Genomic DNA, 25,466 nt, shown 5'->3' with positions numbered 1-25,466 from the left:
CATGCAGAGCCTAGAACTACCACTGCCTTTCCCTTGCCCCACTGCTGCGTTCTCGGGCAGCCTAGTGCGGTCTGTGCTCCAGCTTGTCTCAACTCCAGCACTTGTTGCATTTGCTGATACTTCTGGCACTGCTGTGGCATCCGCCAGGCTAGGCACTGACTGGGCTGAGGCAATGTGCCTTCCACCACCGCCACCTAGCAAAGTTCTGCTCCAGCTGCCTTCTAGCCCCAGCTGCATTCGTTCTGGGTGGAAACTGGTGCATGGAGTGGAGCAGAACTCAGGGAAGCAGGCTTGCTGCTCTGCAACCACTGAAGGGGTCCCACTTAGGGAATTTGGGTGTTGCCAATCTGTCTGGCTACTTCCTGCTGAGAGGGGACGCTGCATTCTTAGGGGTATTTACTACAATTTACTGCCATTTTCCAGTTGCGCTGAGATGTGGGTCACAGTGGCGGGGATGAGGCGGAGGCTCCACCTCCCCACTGAGCTGGAAGGTGGAGGCGAGGCGGGGCAAAGCTGCGGGCCCGATCCCATCAGGGTGGGGTGGATCCCGTCCCGGCCTGTTGCCCTGGGCTGGGACATAGGTCCAGGCCATCAGGCCTTGTCACGGTCGTGCTGTGCTTATGCGCCCTGAGGCCCGCGCTGGAAGCGGGCCTAGCGTTCTTGCCACGTGGGTCCTCGAGGCATGTCTCGGGATTTGCACACATCGCAGCCCCTCAGCTCCTGCCACCTGGAGCCGCTTGGCCTTGGAGCCACCACCGCTCACACTCCACTGCAACATTTCAGGAGGTCTCGGGGATTCAAACCACATGAATATCGAATAAATCCTTAGGCTCTCATCGCCTGTGGAGACAAAAACAGAACCTCCTTTCCAAAACATCAAATTCTTAAGCCCATATTTTAAAGTCAAGATACCTTTCTTTGTAGCTCCTAGAATCAAATGTCTTTCTCCAGTCCAGAACACAAAAGACAACACAATCAACATATCATACATATGTACACATTTATCTTTTTAAGCTATATACATTCTATCTTTTCCCAATATGTCCGCTCCAGCCGGGGACAACCCTATTCATTTTCCTCTCTTTCTTGGTTGACTTCCACTTGCTGCCAAACCGAGCGAAGGACGTCAGGATTAAAACATATATTCCAATCCACCCTCACCTTCTGAGGGCAACCTCTCAGCGTTCCCTAGTTCCTGATATCTCGGCTGGGACCTCCAATTGCCAAAATCTTGGTGGAGACCTCCAATTGCCATGCACCACGCCCCCATGTCTGCGCTCTGTGTGCTGGCACCCAGTTCGTGAGTTTCGGGCAAGGGGGCTGAAGGTTAAAATACACAGACACACACACAGAGACTGCAACACGGGTCATCCTTGAATTCCCCAAGAATGTCCCTTTATTGTGTTCAAGGGCAGATTATATAGAGATAGCCATGCCCCAGCCAAACCCACCAGAAACCACTCTCCTGCAATCAGGAACTCCTGAAGGTCTCGTGCTCAGAGCAGCTGTAGGCACTCAGATCAGGGGATTACAAGAAATTCACTGCTCCCAACAGTCTGTGACTGACATAAAGGAAGGGGAAGACATTATATAAAGGGTGTAGTACTTTGTCAGCTCCTTTGTAAGTCTAGAAGTTTCTCAAAATGCTGTTGCTGACAACAAGAATTTTAGACCATGATAATGCTTTGGCAACCCAACAGTAAAAATAAAGAAGCAAATTACTGTCTTAAAGTTGTATTGTGATTGTGGGTCTCTCTATTTTTCTCTTTCTCTCTCTCCCTCTCTCTCTTCCTCCCTCCGTCTTTCCCTCCCTCCCTCTCTCCCTCTCTCTATTTCTCTCTCTCTATTTCTCTCTCTCCCTCCCTCTTTTCCTCCCTCCCTCCCTCATACCCTCTCTCTCTCTATTTCTCTCTCTATTTCTCTTTCTCTGTGTGTGCATGTGTGTGGCGGGGGGTAATAAATGTGAAGGAGTGTAGACTTTAAAAATTGAAATGAAATGGATACATTACTTGTGAATGTTAAATGGACATGAAAATCTTTCCAACATCAACTATTCCATTTTTAACTATTATGTTTCCGTATCTAGTAAAACTGAAGACAACTGACACCCCAAAACCTTTGACTTTGGAAGCAAGTGTGAGAATATACATTGGAGAAGTGAATCCATTTGAGGGCACATGACAGGCACTTTTTTAGGAACTAGATTTTCAGAGAGGCATTCTGATGAGTATAAAAATCCCCATGCCCGGGGGAGCTGAGACATACAACAGAATACCCTGGGATCTTGAATTCCTGTCTTCTCCAGTTTACATAGATACCCAGTCTCTATCTGTCAGAATGCAATGAGTAGGTTGCCTCTTTCCATGCAAAATTGGTCATCACAGCCTCAAATGCAGGCAGTGGTGGTCCATGGAGCTAGAGAAATCTGAGATCCTTTCCTGTGAACTTAAGCCAGTGAACATCTAACCTTGAATGCTTCTCTGCTGTGTTTTCAGCTGAGACTTGGGTGTGAAGAAGTGAGCTCCAACTGGAAAAGCATCTGACTTCCTGCCATGGCAAACAGAACCTGTGCCTTTTCCTTCTGCCCTTGGGGCTAAGCTCCTCTTTGCTGACACTTTCCACTGTTGACCTGACAGATAGTTGCAAGGCCACCTCAGCCAGGGCCCTGGGGTAGGCTTCCCATGGGGCCATGACTGCCATGGATTGCATCACACAGACAAAGGTATCAAGATATAAGTCAGGATTATCTGAAGCTAACAGACACCTCTGTACTTCTCAGGACCAAAGCATCTCTGAAGCCCAAATGTGGTGAGTACATGACCCAGGCAATAATCTTCTGTAGGGTCCATCTCTCTCGGCAGGAGTCACCAACCCTAAGGCAAAGACTTAGGGATTCATCTGGAGAACATCCTTCATTTCAAAAACCCTGTGTATTAGCCGGGCGATGGTGGCGCACGCCTTTAATCCCAGCACTCGGGAGGCAGAGGCAGGGAGTTCGAGACCAGCCTGGTCTACAAGAGCTAGTTCCAGGACAGGCTCCAAAGCCACAGAGAAACCCTGTCTCGAAAAACCAAAAAAAAAAAAAAAAAAAAAAAACCCTGTGTATTGCTACTTAAGTCAGCTATGTCCTTTCTAGTCAGCTGTTCAATCAGGAGAGTCTGGGGGTAAGATTGGAGACACAGGGTCTCTGATAAGAACATAAATGTGTTGCTATGGATGTTTCTGACATCCACAGATGAAAATCAACAGGTCCAAGATAAAGGACTGGATAGTGGGTAATAGTACAGTTTCTCTCCCCCCTCTCTCTCCCTACCTCTCTTCCTCCCTCCCTTTCTCCCCCCCCTCTCTCTTCAGGTTCCTTTCCACATACTTTGTTGGATACCCAGCCTTATACCTATGGACATACAGGTAGGTTGCATACTCATGTACTTTTCCAGACCTTTGAAAACAGAGTTATTTTCTCCCATGTAGATTTCATGAGTCTTTCTCACAACTACACAAAGACAAGGTAGGAGCATACTAGTTGAGATTTTGGTGTAAGTAAGTCTCAGTTCCTCAAATAGGAAGTAGACAGAGGATTGGGGGTGACTCAAATATTTGTGGGTACAATTCAGCAGGTGTTCCTGCATCAAGTTCCTTAGCCTCTCTGGGGCACCTGTGAACCATGGACACTGCACCCTCATCCCAGTCGGGATGTCCTGCAGAGACACTTCACTTTCGCCAGGAGGAGGACTGACCCTGAATTCACTCTTTTCTTTTCTTCTTGGGCTTCCTAGACAACACAGAGAGCAAGGTGCTCCTGCCTCCTTTGTACATGCACGTATAGAGCAGATATTGGAGGTAAGTGTGGAGCAGGGAGCATATTCTTACAGGTTTATTATGGAGGTTCATGTCTTAAATGTGTGATGCTGACACAGCAACAGAAGCATCCTCCATTACATCCGGCATCACAGGCACATAAGGCAAGGGATGCACGGACTTGAGGGGATATTGGTGGCAACAAAAAATTGAGACATTCCAGATTAAATTGCATTTTATATCAGTAACAAATGCTATTTAGAATTGGAATTTCCTGGGCAGGATTTGAGATGTTTCTGAAAGTGTGCTCTTGTTTATCTTAGCTTTGTGTATTTTGTCTGCTGAATCTGGCAGCTGAGTCTGTTACTGTTGGTGTTCAGGGACACCATGTACACGCCCCAGGCACAGCCCGGTGACTTTTAGAGCTCTTTGTGAAGCACAAGCCCTACTGGTTGTGTGCAGCCTGATCTGAGGCCCTGTGAGAACAGAACAGTGATTGACAGCAGGAGGAGGTTTGCTGGCATGCTGGTCCAGGCTATGCCATCATCTCATTGATCTTGATTCGCTGGGTTTAAAATGGCATAAAAGAAAGCCCAATATGGTCTCCCACACATCTCATCTTGCAATCCCCTCTGGAGCACTGTAAGATGGAGAAATGGGGCTTAGCATGGTGTATGGGGAATCCCAGTAAATGAACGTCCAGGACTATTTTCTGTTTTAGAGCATTCTACTCTGGAAACATATGAAATGTTCTACTCTAAAACTTACCATGTAGAAGAATACAAATAAATCCATATCTATGACATGCAGACATCTTGGACGTAGATAGGCACTCAGGGACAACTTCTCTTTCCATGTGAGCTGATCATTCCTCTACTTACATCTTTCCTATCGGCATCTACCTTCCCTGCTTTTCCGTGTGTGTGTGTGTGTGTGTGTGTGTGTGTGTGTAAAATGATTCTCAAAAGATATTTGGTTTTGTCCTGACTAATTTCGGTATTTAAAAAATCTGTTACCACAGCCACTTTCCTTCACAGTTTCAGTTTGTAACAAAGAGCTTGGCCTCTGTGGGTCTACTTTGGGAACCATGTGAGCCATTGATCCATGCAGAAAGGGAAACTTGCCCTGTGAGTTGGCTCTGAGGCAGATATTAATCTCTGAGAGAGGCATGGTGGTTTCCTGTGAATCTGGTGCAGAGCTCAGGGCTCAAAGACACCTGTGACCCAGAGCTGCAGCCAGACAAGTACTGGGCTGAGAGGCAGACAGAGGGGATTTGGGGGCTCAAGTGAGAAGCCCTGCGTGCTGTATGAGGCCATGAAGCATCTGCAGGGATGCTGACAGACCAACCTTCGCTTTTGCAGGGACAAGTATTGGCCCTGGAGACTCTATGAGTTTCTTGGTTCTACAGTGGGAGGAAATGGGAGGAGGTATCAAAAGCTCAGGTCCTGCTCTCAAGCTCACCCTGCAGGAGAAAGGCCTTGATCTGTGCATTTGCAGGGGAGAAGATATGCTTCCTTGTTCAGGACATACCCTGGTGTGAGTTCTTTGCTTCCATGTAGCCAACAGCCCACTTCTTAATCTCCAGGAAGGGTCTGGGACCACTCCATCCCATGGAGACACTAGAGAGGGCAGAACCTTTTTATTTTTAACCACATGCTAATCAGTCTACATGCATCTTGGCCTGAGAGGCCCATATGTTTGAAGAGGCCTGGGTGATTAAAGGTAGATGGGTATATGAGGTTTAAGGAAGACAGACTTGAGGCCAGAAAGGGTAATAAACTAGAAATTTGGGGCCTGGGTGAAGCTGTGTCCATGCCTTTCATGCTGTGTTTCCAGTCCTGGCACAGCCTGACACCTTCTCTGACAGGCACAAGCTTCTTCCAGGGCCAGAGAAAGGGATGATGCTTACCATACCTCACTGGGTTTATTATCCACAAGGAGTGCTTAGGGTGGCTAGGAGAAATAGACAGTTGTGGTGTTCACAAGAGATTGTAGATTTCATTCCCCAAGAGCCAGGACCATCTGTGCCAACCGCATGGAATTCTGTCACTGTTCCATGTTCCAGTCCTCCAAGCATGCTTTCTCAGAACTGTTCTGCAGCCTGCATCTGAGAAGCCTGGTCTACCCCTTGATAAGGTTGGGCATCACTAGGTCCTAAAGGGGAGCAGAAAAAATGTAAAGCTCAACAAAAATCAATTTAAAAAAACTGGAAAAACTGTGCTGGGGACCTGATTGGCCCTTGATATGCTTTAGGAATATGGCATACATGCTTATAAGAGTTCCAGGTCTCAGGATATCATAGGACATGATCAATATCAAAGCTAACAGATATTACAGAGGGATACTGCCCAACACAAACCTTCCTTCTGTTTTGGTCTAATGTGTGTAGAGAGTTCAGACTAGCACACTGTGTTGGGAGATGATGCCATCATTTTAATTATGTGCTTTCTACAGCAAAAGTACCCATGACAAGCATTCCTAGTTGCACCTGGATGAACCCTATGTGAGAAGAAGGATGCTCTACACCCTGTATCTCCTTGACCATACCCAGCTGTGCCACAGTAACTCTCAGGGACTCAGTCTCAAATCACAATGAACAACTACACAGCTGTAGCAGAGTTTGTCCTGCAGGAATTCTCTGGGGATCCTGGGTTCCAGGCTTTCTTATTTGCCTTTTTCTCCATTTTCTATACTATGGCTGTTACAGGAAACACCCTCATTTTCATGGCCATCAGCCTGAACTCAAGTCTTCACACCCCCATGTACTTCTTCCTTGCAAACCTGGCCCTGTTGGACATTGTCTGCACATCCACTGTTCTTCCCAAGCTGCTGGAGGGTCTGGTGGGGAAGGGCAGCCACATCTCTTATAAAGGATGCTTGACCCAGCTTTTCTTCCTAACCTGGGTTCTGGGGGCTGAGCTGCTACTGCTCACGGCTATGGCCTATGACCGCTATGTGGCCATCTGTCGCCCACTGCACTACAGCATGCTGATGAGTCGGCCTGTCTGTGTCCTGCTGGCAGGCAGTGTATGGGTCAGCAGTGCAATCAACACATCCGTGCACACTGGCCTGATGGCACGGCTCCATTTCTGTGGCCCCAACCAAATCCGCCACTTTTTATGTGAAATCCCAGCACTGCTACAGCTGTCTTGCAGCCCAACCACCCTCAACAATATCATGACTATAATCGCAGATGCTTTTTATGGCGTGGTCAACTTCCTGTTTACCATGATATCCTACAGCTTCATCATTGCCAGCATCCTACTCATCCGCTCTGCAGAGGGCAAGAAGCGTGCTTTCTCCACGTGCTCTGCCCATCTGGTGGTGGTCACCTTGTACTACTCCACCGTCATCTATACCTATGTGCAGCCTGGCTCTGGATCTTCCTTGGAAAATAGCAAGGTGGTTGTTTTATTGTACACAGCAGTCTGCCCTACCCTGAACCCCCTCATTTACTCTCTGAGGAATAAGGATGTCAAAGTGGCCCTCAGGAAGGTGTTTCCCTGTGTCTGTTGAGGAGGCAGAAAGCAGTGGTGCAGCTCGATCCAGCTGTTGATGAACTCATTGGAACCTATGACTAAGAATCTAATGTCATGGCAAGGAACAGATGTGTACTTTAGGTGGCAGATGTACATGCAATGTGCCCCTCTTGGAGGAGACACTGGCCATTTCTTTTTGTCAATGTGGGCATCAGGTTTGGGGCAGGCTGCATGTGTATAGCCTGATGTTGCTGATGCGGAGTTTTTAGTATCTTGTATTGGTGAAAATCATCTAGACCCTGATATTTCACTTGAAAAGATCTATGTCTGCTCAGGGGAGAAAGTAGGATGAAGGGAAAGTAGAAGGGGAGAAGAGTAGGGGGAGGGGAACTTGAGGGAATAGAATGTTTGATATGGAGGGAGGACAGAGATGGGAGCAAGGAAAGAGATATTTTGATTGAAGGAGCCATTATGGGGTTAGCAAGAAACCTGGCTCTGGAGTGATTTCTAGGAGTCCAGAAGGATGACCCCGGCTAAGACCCTAGCAATAGAGGAGAGAGTGCCCAAACTGGCATTGCCCTGTTAGTCAGATTGATCAATATCTTAAATGTCACCATAGAACCTTCATCCAGCAATTGATGGAAACAGAGGCAGAGACCCATAGCAGAGCACTGGGTTGAGTTCCCAAATTCTGGTTGAAGAGTGGGAGGAGTAAGAATATGAGCAAAGAGGTCAAGACCGTGATGGGGACACACACTGAAAGTTTACCTGAGCTAATGTGAGTTCACCAAATCTAGCTGGAAAGGGATGGAATCAGCCTAGGTCCAAACTAGTCCCTCTGAATGCAGGTGATAATTGAATGGCTGGGGCAGACTGAGGGGCCACTGGCAGTGGCACCAGGATTTTTCCCTTCTGCTTGTACTTGCTTTTGTGGAGCCTATTCTCTTTAGATGGTTGCCTTGATCAGCCTAGATATAGTGAAGATGACCTTGGACCTTCTCCAAAGCAATGTACCTTGCCTTCTCTGAGGAGTGAAAGGTAGATGGTATGGGGAGACATGTGGAGGGAGTGGGAGGAGGGGAAGGATTGGAAACTGAGATTGTTATGCAAAATGAAAAAGATAGTTTGTTTTCTTTTTAATGAAAATAAAATAAAGAAATTACAAAAATTTAATAAATTGAAATGAAACATAATTATATACATAATCCAAACTCTGCATACTTTCCATCTTTTTTGATTTTTATTTTTTTAATATCATAATAGGATTTTTTTTGTTTTTTTATTGTTTTATTACTTAAAAAATATCAATCCAAATTCCCATTCCCTCCCCTCCTCCCACTCCCCTCCTACTCCTTCCAAAAAACCCTCCCACCCCACCCCCTCTAATCCTAAGAAAGGGATGCACCCCACCCTGTGGAAAGTCCAAGGCCCGCCCTACTACATCTAGGTTGAGCAAGGTTTATATCTAAAGACAATAGGACCCCAAGAAACCAGTAAATGCCGTAGAGACAAATCCCGGTGTCACTATTAGTGGCCCCTCAGTCTATCCCCAACTGTCAACCCCCTTCAGAGTTGACTCCCAGGCCAGTTGGTTGGTGAGCTACCATTAGCTCAAGTGAACTGTCTCCCCCATGGTCTTTAAATCCTTGCTCATACTCTCACTCCTTCCACTCTTCAACTGGATTTCGGGAGCTTAGTCCAGTGCTCTGATGTGAGTCATTGCCTCTGTTCCCATCTGTTGTTAGACGAAGGTTCTATGGTGATATATAAAATAATCATCAGTCTGATATGGGGTAAGGCCAGATCAGATACCCTCTCCTCTATTGCTTAGGGTCTTAGCTGGGGTCATCCCTGTGGGTTCTTGGGCATTTTTCTAGAGCCAGGTTTCTTGATAACTCCATAATGGCCCCCTCAATCAAGATATCTCTTTCCTTGCTCTCATAGCTGTCTTTCCTCGATCTCAACCATCCCATTCCCTCAAGTTCTCCTCAACTCCCCATGCTCCCAAATTTTTGTCTGTTTCCAATTTCCAGGAGGGTCTATATATGCTTTTCTTTGAGTTCACCTTATTACTTAGTTTCTCTAGGATCATGAAATATAGGCTTGATGCCCTTTGTTTATACCTAGTATTCATTTATGAATGAGTACATACCATATTTGTTTTTTTTCTGGTCTGGGTTACCTTACTCAGGATAGTGTTTTCTAATTCCACCCATTTGCATGCAAAATTCAAGATGTCATTATTTCTTACTGCTGAGTAGCACTCTAATGTGTACATGTGCCACACTTTCTTTATCCATTCTTCAACTGAGGGGCATCTAGGCTGTTTCCAGGTTCTGGCTATTACAAACAAAGCTGCTATGAATATAGTTGAACAAATGCTCTTGTAGTATGATTGAGCATCTTTTGGGTATATTCCCAAGAGTAGTATTGCTGGACCCTGACGTAGGTTGATTCCCAGTATTCTGAGAAACCACCACACTGATTTCCAAAGTGGTTGCACAAGTTTACATTTCCACCAGCAATGGATGAGTGTTCCCTTTGAACCACATCATCTCCAGCATAAGTTATCAATAGTGTTTTTTATCTTAGCCATTCTGACAGGAGTAAGATGGTATCTCAGAGTTGTTTTGATTTGAATTTCCCCAATAGCCAAGGAAGTAAAACATATCCTTAAGTATCTTTTGGCTATTCAAAATTCTTCTGTTGCCCTTCTTTGGGGCCATAAGATCCCCCAGCTCAGCCTGTTTGACGCTGGGTCGGTGTGGTGAGTGCAACCAGGTGGAAGTTCCTTTGCTTCAATAGTCTGCCTGCAGCAAGGTAGGTCTTTTGTCTGCGAGGTTCCTGGCCAGCAAGGGGACCTGATCCTGTACCAGAAGATCCATCGGAGAGCATTTGAAGGAAGAGATGGGCAGGCGCCAATGCAAGAATTCCTCCAACAATCTGAAAAACAACATGAAAACAACAGAACCCAGTGAACTTACAACAGGAGGACTTGAACACCCTAATCCAGAAGAAGTAGAAAAAATTGACATTATGAAAGTGATAGAGTACCTTAAACAGGATGTGAAAAACTCCCTTAAAGAAATGGATGAGATGAATAACAAAAAGTTTGAAGAAATGGGTAAATCCGTAAAAGATACCCTAGGAAACCAAGAAAAAAACAATCAAACAGATAATGGAAACAGTTCAAGACTTGAAAACTGAAATGGAGGCAATGAAGAAAACACAAATGGAGAGCTGGCTGGATATGGAAAATCTAGGCAAATGAACAGAGACTACAGAAACAAGCATAACCAACAGAATATAAGAGATAGAAGAAAGAATCTCAGATGCTGAAGACACCATAGAGAAAATAAATGCACTGATCAAAGAAAACAGCAAATCCAACAAATTCTCATCACAAAACATTCAGGAAATCTGGGACACAATAAAAAGACCAAACCTAAGAATAATAGGGGTGGAAGAAGGAGAAGAATTACAGCTTCAAAGGCCCAGAAAATATATTCAACAAAATTATAGAAGAAAACTTTCCCAACCTAAAGAAAGATATTTCTGTGAAGGTTCAAGAATCATACAGAACACCAAATAGACTGGATCAAAAAAAAATCCCCTTGCCATATAATAATCAAAACACAAAACATACAAAATAAAGAAAGAATATTAAGATCTGCAAAGGAAAAGGTCAAGTAACTTATAAAGGTAAACCTATCAGAATACACCTGACTTCTCTATGGAAACCATGAAAGCCAGAAGGTCCTGGATTGATGTACTGCAGAAAGTAAGAGACCATGGATGCAAGCCCAGACTACTATACCCAGCCAAGCTTTCATTCACTATTAATGGAGAAAACAAAGTATTCCAGGATAAAAACAAATTTAAACAATACGTAGCCACAAATCCAGCCTTACAGAAAGTAATAGAAGGAAAATCACAAACCAAGGAATCTAACAATACCTGCAATAACTCAGACATCTAGCACCCTTCACCAGCAAACTCAAAGAAGGGAAACACACACACTCTACTAGCAAAAAAAAAATAAAAATAAAAATAAATAACTAGAGTTAACAACCATTGGTCATTAATATCACTTAATATCAATGGATTCAATTCACCTATAAAAAGGCACAGGCTAAGATACTGGATACAAAAACAGGATCCAACATTCTGCTGTTTACAAGAAACACACCTCAACCACAAAGACAGACATCTACACAGAGTAAAGGGTTGGGGAAAGGTTTTTCAAGCAAATGGACCTAAGAAACAAGTGGGTGTGACCATACTAATTCCTTTTTTAATTTTTTAATTTTTTAAAAAATTTCTGCCTCCTCCCCGTCTCCCATTTACCTCCCCCTCCCCACTTCTACTCCCCCTCCCTTTCCTGTCCAAAGAGCAGTAAGGGTTCCTTGCCCTGTGGGAAGTCCAAGGTCCTCCCCCCTCCATCCAGGTCTAGGAAGGTGAGCATCCAAACAGGCTAGGCCTCCCCAAAGCCAGTATAAGTAGTAGAATCAAAATCCAGTGCCATTGTTCTTGGCTTCTCAGCTGCCCTCAATGTCTGCCATGTTCAGGGAGTCTGATTTTCTCCCGTGCTTTTTCAGTCCCAGTCCAGCTGGCCTTGGTGAGCTCCAATTAGATCAGCCCCATCATCTCGGTGGGTGGGTGCACCCCTCGTGGTCCCGACTTTCTTGCTCATGATCTCCCTCCTTTTGCTCCTCATTTGGACCTTGGGAGCTCAGTCCGGTGCTCCAATGTGGGGTTCTGTCTCCATCTCCATCCATCGCCAGATGAAGGTTCTATGGTGATATGCAAGATATTCATGAGTATGGCAATAGGATCTGGCCCTTTCTGGCTCCCTCTCCTCAGCTGCCCAAAGAACTAGCTGGGGGCATCTCCCTGGACACCTGGGAACCCCTCTAGAATCAAGTCTCTGCCAACCCTAGAATGGCTCCATTAATTAAGACATATATTTCCCTGTTCCCGTATCCACCCTTCCTCCATCCCAACCGTCCCATTCTCCCAAGCTCTCCCCATCCTCCCCTTCACACTTTTCTCTCCCCATCTCCCCTTACCTCCATCCATCCCCACCCCCAAGTTCCCAATTTTTGCCCGGCAATCTTGTCTACTTCCAATATCCAGGAGGATAACTATATGTTTTTCTTTGGATTCACCTTCTTATTTAGCTTCTCTCGATAAAGGAGCTAAAAGTACACAATGCAAGAAAGAAAGCATCTTCAACAAATGGTGCTGGCAGAACTGGATGTCAACCTGTAGAAGAATGAAAATAGATCCATATCTATCACCATGCATAAAACTCAAGTCCAAATGGATTAAAGACCTCAATATCAATCTGAACACACTGAACCTGTTAGAAGAGAAACTGGGAAGTAGTCTACAACATTTGGGCACAGGAGACCACTTCCTATGTATAACCCCAGTAGCACAGACAATAAGGGCAACATTGAATAAATGGGACCTCCTAAAACTGAGAAGCTTCTGTAAAGCAAAGGACACTGTCACTAAGACAAAAAGTCAACCTACTGATTGGGAGAAGATCTTCACCAACCCCGTAACAGACAAAGGTCTGATCTCCAAAATATATAAAGAACTCAAGAAACTAGACTTTAAAATGATAATTAACACAATTAAAAAATGGGGTACTAAACTGAACAGAGAATTCTCAACCGAAGAAGTTCGAATGGCCAAAAGACACTTAAGGTCATGCTCAACCTCCTTAGTGATCAGGAAAATGCAAATCAAAACAACTTTGAGATACCATCTTACACCTGTCAGAATGGCTAAAATCAAAAACACCAATGATCACCTTTGCTGGAGAGGATGTGGAGTAAGGTGAACACTCATCCATTGCTGGTGGGAATGCAAACTTGTGCAACCACTTTGGAAAGCAATGTGGTGGTTTCTCAGGAAATTCAGGACCAACCTACCCCAGAACCCAGCAATTCCACTCTTGGGAATATACCCAAGAGATGCCCTATCATATTACAAAAGCATTTGTTCAACTATGTTCATAGCAGCATTATTTGTAATAGCCAGAATCTGGAAACAACCTAGATGCCCCTCAATGGAAGAATGGATAAAGAATGTGTGGAATATATACACATTAGAGCACTACTCAGTGGTAAAAAACAATGGCATCTTGAATTTTGCATGCAAATGGATGGAAATAGAGAACACTATCCTGAGTGAGGTAATCCAGACCCAAAGAGATGAATATGGTATGTACTCACTCATTAGTGGATTCTAGCCATAAATAAAGGATATTGAGCCTATAATTCATGATCCTAGAGAAACTAAATAAGAAGGTGAACCCAAAGAAAAACATGTAGTTATGTTCCTGGATATTGGAAGTAGACAAGATTGCCAAGCCGAAACTGAGAGCTTGGGGGTAAGGGTGGGGTGGGGGTAAGGGGAAATGGGGAGAGAGAAGTGAGAAGGGGAGGATGGGGAGAGCTTGGGGGAATAGGACAGTTGGGATGGAGGAAGGGTGGGTATGGGAGCAGGGAAGTAGATATCTTAATTAAGGGAGCCATTTTAGTGTTGGCAAGAGACTGGACTCTAGAGGGGTTCCAAGGTATCCAAGGAGATGTCCCCAGCTTGTTCCTTGAGCAGCTGAGGAGAGGGCTCCTGAACTGGCCCTATTCTATAGCCACACTGATGAATATCTTGCATATCACCATAGACCCTTCATCTGGCAATGGATGGAGATAGAGACAGAGACCCACATTGCAGCACTGGACTGAGCTTCCCAGGTCCAAATGAGGAGCAGCAGGAGGGAGAACATGAGCAAGGAAGTCAGGTCCCCGTGGGGTGTGCCCACCTACTGTGACGGTGGGGCTGATCTAATGGGAGATCACCAATGCCAGCTGGACTGGGACTGATGGAGCATGTGATCAAACCAGACTCTCTGAATGTGGCTGACAAGGAGGGCTGACTGAGAAGCCAAGGACAATAGTACTGGGTTTTGATTCTACTGCATGTTCTGGCTTTGTGGGAACCTAGTCTGTTTGGATGCTCACCTTCCTAGACCTGGATGGAGGAGGGAGGACCTTGGACTTCCCACAGGGCAGGGAACCCTAACTGTTCTTTGGACTGGAGAAGGAGGCAGAGAGGGAATGGGAGAGGGGGAGGGAAATGGGAAGACAGGAGGAGGTGAAAATTTGTAATAATAATAATAAAAAGAAAAGAGAAAAAAATTAAAAAAAGAAATTCTTCTATTAAGAATTCTCTGTTTAGTTCAGTACACCAATTTTTAATTGGGTTATTCAAATTTTTTTTGAGATAGGGTTTCTCTGTAGCTTTGGAGCCTGTCCTGGTACTAGCTCTTGTAGACCAGGCTGGCCTTGAACTCACAAAGATCCACCTGCCTCTGCCTCCCGAGTGCTGGGATTAAAGGTGTGTGCCACCACAGCCTGGCCTGTTATTTAAAATATTTTATGAGCCGGGTGGTGGTGGCGCACGCCTTTAATCCCAGCACTCAGGAGGCAGAGGCAGGCGGATCTCTGTGAGTTTGAGACCAGCCTGGTCTACAAGAGCTAGCTCCAGGACAGGCTCTAAAACAGCTGCAGAGAAACCCTGTCTCGAAAAACCAAAAAAATAAATAAATAAATAAATAAATAAAATATTTTATGTCTAATATCTTGAGTTCTTTATATATTTTGGAGAACAGTCCATTGTCTGATGTGTGGTTGGTGAAGTTCTTTTTTCCCATTTAGTAGGCTGCCTTTTTGTCTTATTGACTGTGTCCTTTGTTCTACAGAAGCTTCTCAGTTTCAGGAGGTCCCATTTATTCATTGTTGCGCTTATTGTCTGTGCTACTGAGGTTATATTTAGGAAGTGTTCTCCTGTGCTCATACATTGAAGGTTACTTCCCACTTTCTTCTCTATCATGTTCAGTGTGGTCGGAGTTATATTGAATTCTTTAATATATTTGGACTTTAGTTTTGTGCATGGTGACAGATATTAATCTATTTTCATTCTTCTACAGGTTGACATCCAGTTATACCCGCAGCATTTGTTGAAGATGCTTTCTTTTTTCCATTGTATAATTTTTGCTTTATTGTCAAAAATCAGGTGTTTGTAGGTGTGTGGATTAATATCTGGGTTTTCATTTCAAATCCATTGGTCAACATCTCTATTTTTATGCCAATACCAAGCTGTTTTCATTACTGTAGCTTTGTAATAATGCTTGATACTGGGATGGTACTGCCTCCAGAAGTTCCTTTATTGAACAGGATTGTTTTGGCTATCCTAGGTTTTTTGTTTTTCCATATGAAGTTGAGTGTTGTTCTTTTAAGTTCTGTGGAGAATTGTGTTGAGATTTTGATGGGGATTGCATTGAATCTATAGATTGCTTTGGGTAGGATTGCCGTTTTCACTATGCTGATCCTTCCAGTCCAAGAGCATGGGAGATCTTTCCATTTTCTGGTATCTTCAATCTTTCTTCAAAGACTTAAAGTTCTTGTCAATTATGTCTTTTACATCCTTTGTTAGTGTTACCCCAAGATATTTTATGTGATTTGTGGCTATTGTGAAAAGTGATGTTTCTCTGATTTTCTTCTCAGCTTCTTAATCCTTTGTGAATAGGAGGGCTATTAGTTTTTTTGAGTTGATCCTGTATCCTGCTACATCACTGAAGGTATTTATCAGCTGTATGAGTTCTCTGGTAGAGTTTGGGTATCACTTATGCACACTATCATATAATCTGCAAATAATGAAAGTTTGACTTCTTCCTTTACAATTCTAATCCCCTTAATCTCCTTATGTTGTCATATTGCTATTGCTAGAAATTCAAGCACTATGTTGAAGAGATATGGAGAGAGCAGGCAGCCTTGTCTTGTTCCTTATTTTAGTGGAATCATTTTGAGTTTCTTCCCATTTAATTTGGTGTTAGCTGTTGGCTTGCTGTATATTGCTTTTATTATATTTAGATATGTATCCCTAATTTTTCTAAGACCTTTATCATGAAGAGGTATTGAATTTTGTCAAATGCTTTTTCAGCAACTAATGAAGTGATCATATGTTTTTTCCTTTCAGTTTATTTATATGATGGATTACATTGATAGATTTTCATATGTTGAACCAGCCCTGCATCTCTGTGATGAAGCCTACTTGATCATGATGAATGATTTTTTTATGTGTTCTTGGATTCGGTTTGCAGGTATTTTATTGAGACTTTTTGCATCGATGTTCATGAGTGAGAATGGTCTGTAATTCTCTTTCTTGGTTGAGTCTTTGTGTGGTTTTGGCATCAGGGTAATAGTAGCTTCATAAAAAGGGTTTAGCAATGAGCCTTCTGTTTTTATTATGTGGAACACTTTGAGGAGTATAGGTATTAGTTTTTCTTGAAAGTTCTGGTAGAATTCTGCACTAAAACCACCCAGCCCTGGGCTTTTTTTGGTTGGGATATTTTTGATGACAGCTTCTATCTCCTTGTGGCTTGTAGATCTATTTAAATAGCTCTCCTGGTCTTGATTTAATTTTTGTAGATGATATCTATCTAAAAAATTGTCCATTTCTTTTACATTTTCCAATTTTGTGGAGTACAGGTTTTTGTAGTAAGACCTGATGATTCCCTGAATTTCCTCAGTGTCTGTTGTTATGTCCCCCTTTTCATTTCTGATTTTGTTAATTTGGATGTTCTCTCTGTAGCTTTTGATTAGTTTCAGATAAGGATTTGCCAATCTTGTTGATTTTTCTCAAAGAACCAGCTCTTTGTTTCATTGATTCTTTGTATGGTTTTCTGTGTTTTTATTTTATTGGTTTCAACCCTCCATTTGATTATTTCCTGTCTTCTACTCCTTCTGGGTGAGTCTGCTTCTTTTTTTTCTAGAGCTTTCAAGCATGCTGTGAGGTCACTGATGTGAGCTTTCTCCCTTTTCTTTATGTGGGCACTTAGAGCTATGAATTTTCCTCTTAGCAATGCTTTCATAGTTTGGATATGTTGTGCCTTCATTTTCATTGAATTAAAGGAAGGTTTTATTTTCTTTATTTCTTCCTTGACCCAGAGATGGTTCAGTAGTTGATTGTTCAGTTTCCATGAGTTTGTTGGCTTTCTGGGAGAAGTATTGTTGTTGAATCCTAACTTTACTCCATGGTGATCTGATAACATGCAATGGATTACTCCAATTGTTTTGTATCTATCGATGTTGCTTTGTTACTGAGAATGTGATCAATTTTAGAGAAGGTTCCATGAAGTGCTGAGAAGAAGGCATATTCTTTTTTGTTTTGGTGGAATGTTCAATAGATATCTGTTAAGTCCATTTGATTCATGACATTCGTTAGTTCTCTTATTTCTCTGTTAAGTGTCTGTCTAGTTGACCTGTCCATTGGTGAGAGAGGAGTGTTGAAATCTCCTACTATTAGTGTTTGGGGGTTTATGTGCGATTTAAATTTTATGATGTTTCTTTTACATATGTGGGTGCTCTTGTATTTGGGGCATAGATATTCAGGATTGAGACTTCATCTTGAATTTTTCCTGTTATAAGGAAAAAGTGTCCTTCTCTTCTGATTTATTTTAGATTGAAATCAATTCTATTAGATATTAGAATAGCTACACCCACTTGTTTCTTAGGTCCACTTGATTGAGAAACCTTTTCCCAACCCTTTACCCTGAGGTAGTGCCTGTCTTTGTGGTTGATGTATGTTTCTTGTAAACAGGAGAATGCTGAATCCTGTTTTCATATCCATTCTCTTTGCCTGTGTCCTTTTAGAGGTGAATTGAGACTATTGATATTAAGCGATATTAATGACCAGTGGTTGTTAACTCTGGTTATCTTTTAGTAGTAGAGTTTGTGTGTTTCCCTTCTTTGGGTTATGCTGGTGGGGGGCTATCAGATGTCTGTGTTATTGTGGATGTACTTAGCTTCCTTGGGTTGAGGTATTCCTTCTAGTATTTTCTGTAAGGCTGGGTTTGTGGATATGTATTGTTCAAATCTGTTTTTGTCATGGAATATATTGTTTTCTCTGTCAATGGTGAATGAAAGTTTTGTTGGATATAGTAATCTGGGTTTGCATCCATGGTCTATTAATGTCTGCAGCATGTCTATCCATGACCTTCTGGCTTTCATGGTTTCCATTGAGAAGTCAAGTGTAATTCTGATAGGTTTACCTTTATATGTTACTTGACATTTTTTCCTTTGCAGCTCTTAGTATTCTTTCTTTGTTCTGTATGTTTTGTGTTTTTATTATTATATGGCAAGGGGATTTTTTTTGATCCAGTCTATTTGGTGTTCTGTAAGCTTCTTGTACCTTTATAGGGATATCCTTCTGTAGGTTGGGAAAGTTCTCTTCTATAATTTTGTTGAAGATATTTTCTGTGTCTTTGAGCTGAAGTTCTCCTTCTTCTACCCCTATTATTCTTAGATTTGGTTTTTTATGGTTTCCTAGATTTCTTGAATGTTTCATGTTAAGAATTTGTTGGATTTAGTGTTTTCTTTGACCAATGAATCTATTTCCTCAATAGTATCTTCATTGCCTGAGATTCTTTCTTCTTACTCTTGTATTCTGTTGGTTATACTTGTCTCTGTAGTTCCTGTTCATTTACCCAGATTTTCCATTTCCTGAGTTCCCTCGGTTTGTGTTTTCTTTATTACCTCTATTTCAATCTTCAAGTCTTGAACTGTTTCCTTCACCTGTTGATTGCTTTTTCTTGGTTTTCTTGTGTATCTTTGAGGGATTTACTAATTTCTTCCGGCTTTTTGTTTTTCTTCTCCTCTATTTCTTTAAGAGAGTTTTTTAGTTCCTCTTTAAAGGTCTCCATCATTTTCATGAAGATACACTGAAAGTCATTTTCTTCTACATCTTCTGGGTTAGGATGATCAAGTATTTCTGTTGTGTGTCCTCTGGGTTCTGGTGTTACCATATTGCTTTTTAGGATGTTGAAGGAATTCTTACAATGGAGCCTACAGATACTGCAGAAATCCAGAAAGTCAACAGGATATACTTTCAAAATCTTCACTTTAAGAAATTGAAAAACCTAGAATAAATTGATAAATTTCTGGATGTATATGACCTAGCAAAGTTGAATAAAGATCAGATAAGCAATTTAAACAAATCCATAAACCTTAGGAAAATAAAAGCAGTAATTGAAAGTCTCCCAATCCAAAAGCATTACTAACTTAATTAATTAAAATAAATTAGTTATTTATTTTAATAATATTAAATAAATTATTTAATAAATTAATTAATTTAAATTAATTAAAATAATTAACTTTAATTAATTAATTAGCACAATTAACATTAAAACTTCTCTATTATTTCACAAAAAATAGAAGTTGAAGGGACATTTCCTAATGCTGTTCTAGTGGCCACAATTATCCTGATACTTAAACCACATAAAGAAACAACAAAGAAATGGAATTACAGAACTGTTTTTCTTATAAAGAGAGATGTAAGAACTAAAAAAAAAATCCACTACTTTCAAACCGAATTTAATAACATATCAAAGAGATCATCCACAATGATCAAGTGACTTCAATCCAGAGATGCATGAATGGATCAATATACAAAAGTCATTAAATATAATATACCTCATAAACAGTCTGAAAGACAAAAATCACATGAACATCCCAAAGGATGCAGAAAGACCTGGGGAAAAAAATCCAACATATTTTCATAATAAAAGTACTAGACAGACTAGAGACACAAGGCATATAACTTAACAGCAAGAAAGGTGATTTACAGCAAGCCTACAATGAACATCAGCATAAATGGAGAGAAACTCTAAGCATTTATACTAAAACCAGGAAGTAGACAAGGATGCCCACTTTTTCCATATTTACTCAATAAATACTTGAAGTCTTTTTTACCCAAGATAGAGCTTTCCTATGTAGCCGTGTCTGTCCTATAATTTGCTCTATAAACCAAGCTGGCCATGAAGCCACAGACCTGTCTGCCTCTGCCTCTTGAGTGCTGGGATTAAAGGTGTGTGCTACCATCCAGAAAGTACTTGGTGCAATAAGTACTTAAATCGAGCAATAAGAAAACGGAAGTAGATCATGGAATACAAATGGGAAAGGAAAAGGTCAAAATATCTTTTTGCAGATGGTATGATTTTATACATAAACGACACTAATGCTTCTACCAGGAATATTCTGGTAGAAAATTTTATCAACCATCAGCAAAGTATCAGGATATAAAATAACACAAGAAACCAGTAGCTCTCCTATACAGAAATGGCAAGCAGTCTGAGACTGAATTTAGGAAAATAATATCCTTCACAATAACCTTAAAAATAACTCGGGGTAACTCTAACCAAGCGAGTATAATAATTATATAATAAAAATTTTTAAGACATTGAATAATTAAATTGAAGGAGATATAAGTTGGTGGAAAGATTGCCTATGCTCATGGATCAGTAGGATTGATAATAGTGAAAATAACCTTCCCAGTAAGAACAATCTCCAGAGTCAATGCAATTGCCACTGAAATTCTAATACAGAAAACAATCCAAAGAATCAGTGAAATAAAGAGCTGGTTCTTTGAGAAAGTCAACAAGATTGACAAGCCCCTATCCAAACTAATTAAAAGGCAGAGAGAGAACGCGCAAATTAACAAGACCAGAAATGAAAAGGGGGACATAACAACAAACACTGAGGAAATTCAGAGAATCATTAGATCTTACTACAGAGGCCTATATGCCACAAAGTTGGAAAATGTAAAAGAAATTGGCTTGTTTTTAGATAAATGCAATTCTTCACAGAAATCAGAAAGACAATTTTCCAGCATCACATGCAAACAGAAAAAGATAGCTTAAGCAATACTGAATAATAAAAGAACAGAATTGCTGGATCATCCCTGATGTCAAATGGAAATATAGAGCTATAGCAGTAAAAACAGCATGGTACTGGCATAAAAATAGACCCATTGATCAATGGAACCAAACGAACGATCCAGACATAAGTCAACACACCAGTGGATACTTGATCTTTGGTAAAGAAGCTAGAAATACATACCAAAAATAAATAGAGTCTCTTCAACAAATGGTTCTGGTCAAACTGGATGTCTGCATGTAGAAGAATTAAAATTGACCTGGATTCATAAACTGGCATGAGCTCAACTCTATATAAAACAAGGAACTCAATGCCAGGCCAGACACACTGACTCTGATAGAGGTGAATATGGAGATAGTCTAGAACTTTAGCACAGGGAAAGAGTTTCTGAACAGCACACCAAAAGCATAGTCAGTACAGCATTAGTAAATTGGTCCACATTAAACCTGAAAGCTTCTTTAAGGCAAAGGCACCATCATTCAGACTAAGTGGCAGGCTCCAGAATGGGAAAAGACCTACACATCCAATAGAAAGCTAATACCAAATGTGTGTGAGTGTGTGTGTGTGTGTGTGTGTATCCATTTAATATCAAGAATATAAAAACCTAATCTAAAAAATATACAGAACTAAAGAGAATTCTCAAAAGATGAATCACAAATGTCTTAGAAATATTTCAAGAAATGTTCAACATCTTTAGTCATCAAAAATACAAATCAAAACTACTTGAATATTTCATGTTACACCAGTAAGAAGAGACAAGATAAGTAAGAGAAATGGAAGCTCAAGCTGGATAAGATATGAGGTAAGGGGAACAGCTTACCCATTGCTGGTGGGGCTGCAACTTTGGTTGTATAATCACTATGAAATCAGTGTGGTGGTACCTCAGGAATCTGGGAATAGATCTACTTAAGACCCAGGTATACCACTCTCAGGCATATCCCCAAAGGACACCAAAATCCTACTACAGAGAAACTTGTTTATCTATGTTAATTACTGTGCTATTCATAATATCAAAATTGGAAATAGCCTACATGTCTGTCAACAGTTGAATGAATACAGAAAATGTGAAATATTTACATAATGGAAAATTACTTAGCTGTTAAAAATGAAATCATGATATTCACAGGTGAACTGAAGAACTTATAAAAAATCTTCCTTTGTAAGGTAACCCAGACCTCAAAGGACAACATAGTATTCACTTGCATGTGAGTCTTAGGTGTTGAGTGTTTGATAAGAAGACTACAATCTATATAACCACAGAGGTTAGGTATAGAGTAAGGTATTAGTAGGAGGAAAGGAAAGGGAAACAGAATAGAGTGATGAATGGAGGGAAGGAGGAAGACTGGAACGAGAGGATTAAATAGAAAAAGGAAGGGAAATCAGGTAAGGGAGGGAATACAAGGAAGGACAGATAAATATAAAAGAGAGTTGGCATGTCATATTGAAGCCTACACAATAGAATCTTCTCAAAATACATACATATGAGATAGAAACATAAAAGTAATTACCATAAAAGTAGGGGAGACAAAGCACCAATTCGTCCTCTCTTGTCACCAAGTGAAGCCTCCAGTGCCAGGAATGTGTTACACCAATTGTGCTGTTGGTGATGAGACCCTCATGGAAACTCCAAAACAAGGCTATTGCAGAGGGTATTAGTTGATCTACACAAACTGATAGTATGGCCCTATTGGTGAAAGATAATACCTACAAAAGTCTTTGAAAATGAAAAATTCAAACTGGTGTTTTCCTAGAGCCTTTACCCCTCCTGACTAGTGTTCATGGTACTGGAAGGTACTCTATATGCTACCAGACATGAAATCTAAACACCAACCGAGCTACAATTCCTCTGTCTATAATGGTGATCTGTTCAATGATAGGTTGGTACAAAAAAAGCATGAAAGTTATGAGAGTAACCAATTACCATCTTAATGGATTAAATGACCGCTCTGAGAACAGGAAGCCAAGAATCTGTGACTAGGATAAATCATCGATATAAGGGAACTAAAAATACTACTGTTCTGCTAATAAATTGACTCCTAATGACATTGTTAAACTCATATATCAGTGCATAGCTCAGCCATCATCAGAGAAGCTTACTCCTGCAGGTAATGGAAGCTAGCAAAGACATTCTTAACTGGAAAATATACAAAGAGGGAGAGACTGAGGAACACTCAGTCCTCACTACTATGTCTCTATGAATTCCCTTCCCTCAGGTTCAGGAAGCCATGACACAGAGAAGCCAGGAAGTTTGAAAGAGCAGGGGGAGATGGAAGATACCAAGGAAACAGGCCTTTTAGGCAACAGAACTGACACACATACAAATTCATAGAGAGTGAGGCAGCATGTATGTACAAGTCTAAACCATATGAGGGTCCACAATGAGAGGGGAAGTTGACACAAATCCCCATCATAGCACGGAAGCTATAAAATTGTATGAAGATGATAGAGACCCTTAAAGAGGAAATGAAAAACTCCATTTAATAAATGGAGAAAAAACAAAAAATATGAAGATATCAATGAATCTCCTAAAACAACTCATGAAAACAAAGAAAAGACAATCAAACAGGTGAAACAAAGAGTTCAAACAGTTCAAGACTTGAAAGCTGAAATAGAGGCAAAAAGAAAACACAAACTGAGGAAATTCTGGAAAATTTAAATTCTGGGTTAATGAAATGGAATTACAGATGCAAGCATAACCAACAGAAGCAAGAGATGGAAGAGAGAATCTCACACTTTGAAGATGTGATAGATAAAATAGATACATTGGTCAAAGAAAATATTATATCCAAAAAAGTTCCTAATACAAAACATCCAGAAAATCTGGTACACCATGAACAGACCATACCAAAAAATAGCAGGGATACAAGAAGAAAAAGAACTTTAGCTCAAAGACACAGAAAATACATCCAACAAAATCATAGAAGAAAACTTTCCCCATCCTAAAGAAGGATATCCCTAGGAAAGAACAAGAAGCTTACAGAGCACCAAATAGACTGGTCCAAAAAAAGTTGCCTCGCCATATTATGATCAAAACACTAAGCATACAGAATAAAGAAAGAATATTAAGAGCTGTGAAGGAAAAAGCCAATTAACATATAAAGGCAGACCTATCAGAATTACACTCAAAATCTCAATGGAAATCCTAAAACCAAGAAGGACCTGGACAGATGTGCTACAGACACAAAGAGACCATGGATGCAATCCCAGATGACTATACCCAGAAAGCTTTCAATCACCATAGACAGAGAAAAAAGTTATTCCATGAAATACCAGATTTAAACAATACCTATCTACAAACCCAGCATTACAGAAAGTAATGGAAAGAAAATCCAACAAAAGGAACTTAGCTGCACCTATGAAAACACAGGCAACAGATAACCTCACACCAACAAGCACCAAAGAAGGGAATCACAGAAAAACTATCACTAAAAATAACAGGAATTAACAATCACTGGCCATTGATATCTCTTAATATTAATTGACCTATAGAAAGACTCCTCTCGCTCCCAAACCTATGTACATTTTTTAAACACACTATGTCACATTTAGAAGTCTTTTATGTATGAATCTCTCATATTGGGTATCTCAAATCCATTCCTGACAAGGAACATTTTTTATGATGGTAAGTAGTGTGGTTGCTGTGGCTCTGGATACTGGCTCTGCCCCTTCAGTCTTTCAATATGGCATAGGTACCTTTACTGACAACTCTGTGAGCCATGTTCATCACCTAAGCTCCAAGGATACAGCAGGTCTATCACCACTATTAAGCAACTTGCAGCATGCTGTACACAAATCCAGTTTAAGTACTCCATAGCTGGACCTCCCTAAAGAGCCAGAGACATTCCTTCCACTAGCAGGAACCAGGGACCTGTCTCTTAAAGGAACAGTACCTCTGCTAGCCACCACAAAACTGAGTCTATCTAAAAAATGAAACTACTGTTCAGAGAGTCCGGTTTGAACATGGCTGACAAGGAGGGCTGACTGAGAAGCCAGGGACAATGGCACTGAGTTTTGATCCTACTACATGTACTGGCTTTGTGGGAGCCTAGTCAGTTTGGATGCTCACCTTCCTAGACCTGGATGGAGGGGGATGGACCTTGGACTTCCCACAGGGCAGGGAACCTGACTGTTCTTTGGACTGAAGAGGGAGGAGGAGGAGGAATTGGGGGAGGGGAGGAAAATGGGAGGAGGGGAGGAGGTGAAAATTTTAATAAAATTTTTTATAAATAAAAAAAGAAAATGTAAAAAAACCAAAGGTATGGCAAATTTCCAAATGTTTCACTTGCCTTTATTTTGTAATATTGTCACAACAGACACTTGTTATAAGAAAAATAATTAAAGCATATCTTGGTTAATGATATTAAGGTCAATCTTGTTATATGTATTTCTGATCTTGATTGGG

General features: G+C 41.2%; 1 protein-coding gene across 1 annotated transcript; it reads left to right on the top strand.

Annotated features, from left to right (window-relative positions):
- Positions 1-2,689: 2,689 nt before the first annotated feature.
- LOC119800178 (olfactory receptor 13A1-like) lies at positions 2,690-16,194 on the top strand (the record flags this gene model as incomplete). The annotated part of the gene is made up of 7 exons (XM_038310324.2): positions 2,690-2,808; positions 3,618-3,840; positions 4,995-5,083; positions 5,207-5,334; positions 5,635-5,871; positions 6,371-7,293; positions 16,186-16,194. Coding segments are annotated over exons 1-7 (1,728 nt in total), but the record flags the coding sequence as incomplete, so codon positions are not given.
- Between the last annotated feature and the right edge of the window lie 9,272 nt (positions 16,195-25,466).

This window comes from Arvicola amphibius, chromosome 1 (assembly GCF_903992535.2).
Source record: "Arvicola amphibius chromosome 1, mArvAmp1.2, whole genome shotgun sequence".
Classification (NCBI taxonomy): Eukaryota; Metazoa; Chordata; class Mammalia; order Rodentia; family Cricetidae; genus Arvicola; species Arvicola amphibius.
The sequence above is the reverse complement of the archived record's forward strand: the minus strand, read 5'-3'. Positions and strand labels throughout refer to the sequence as shown.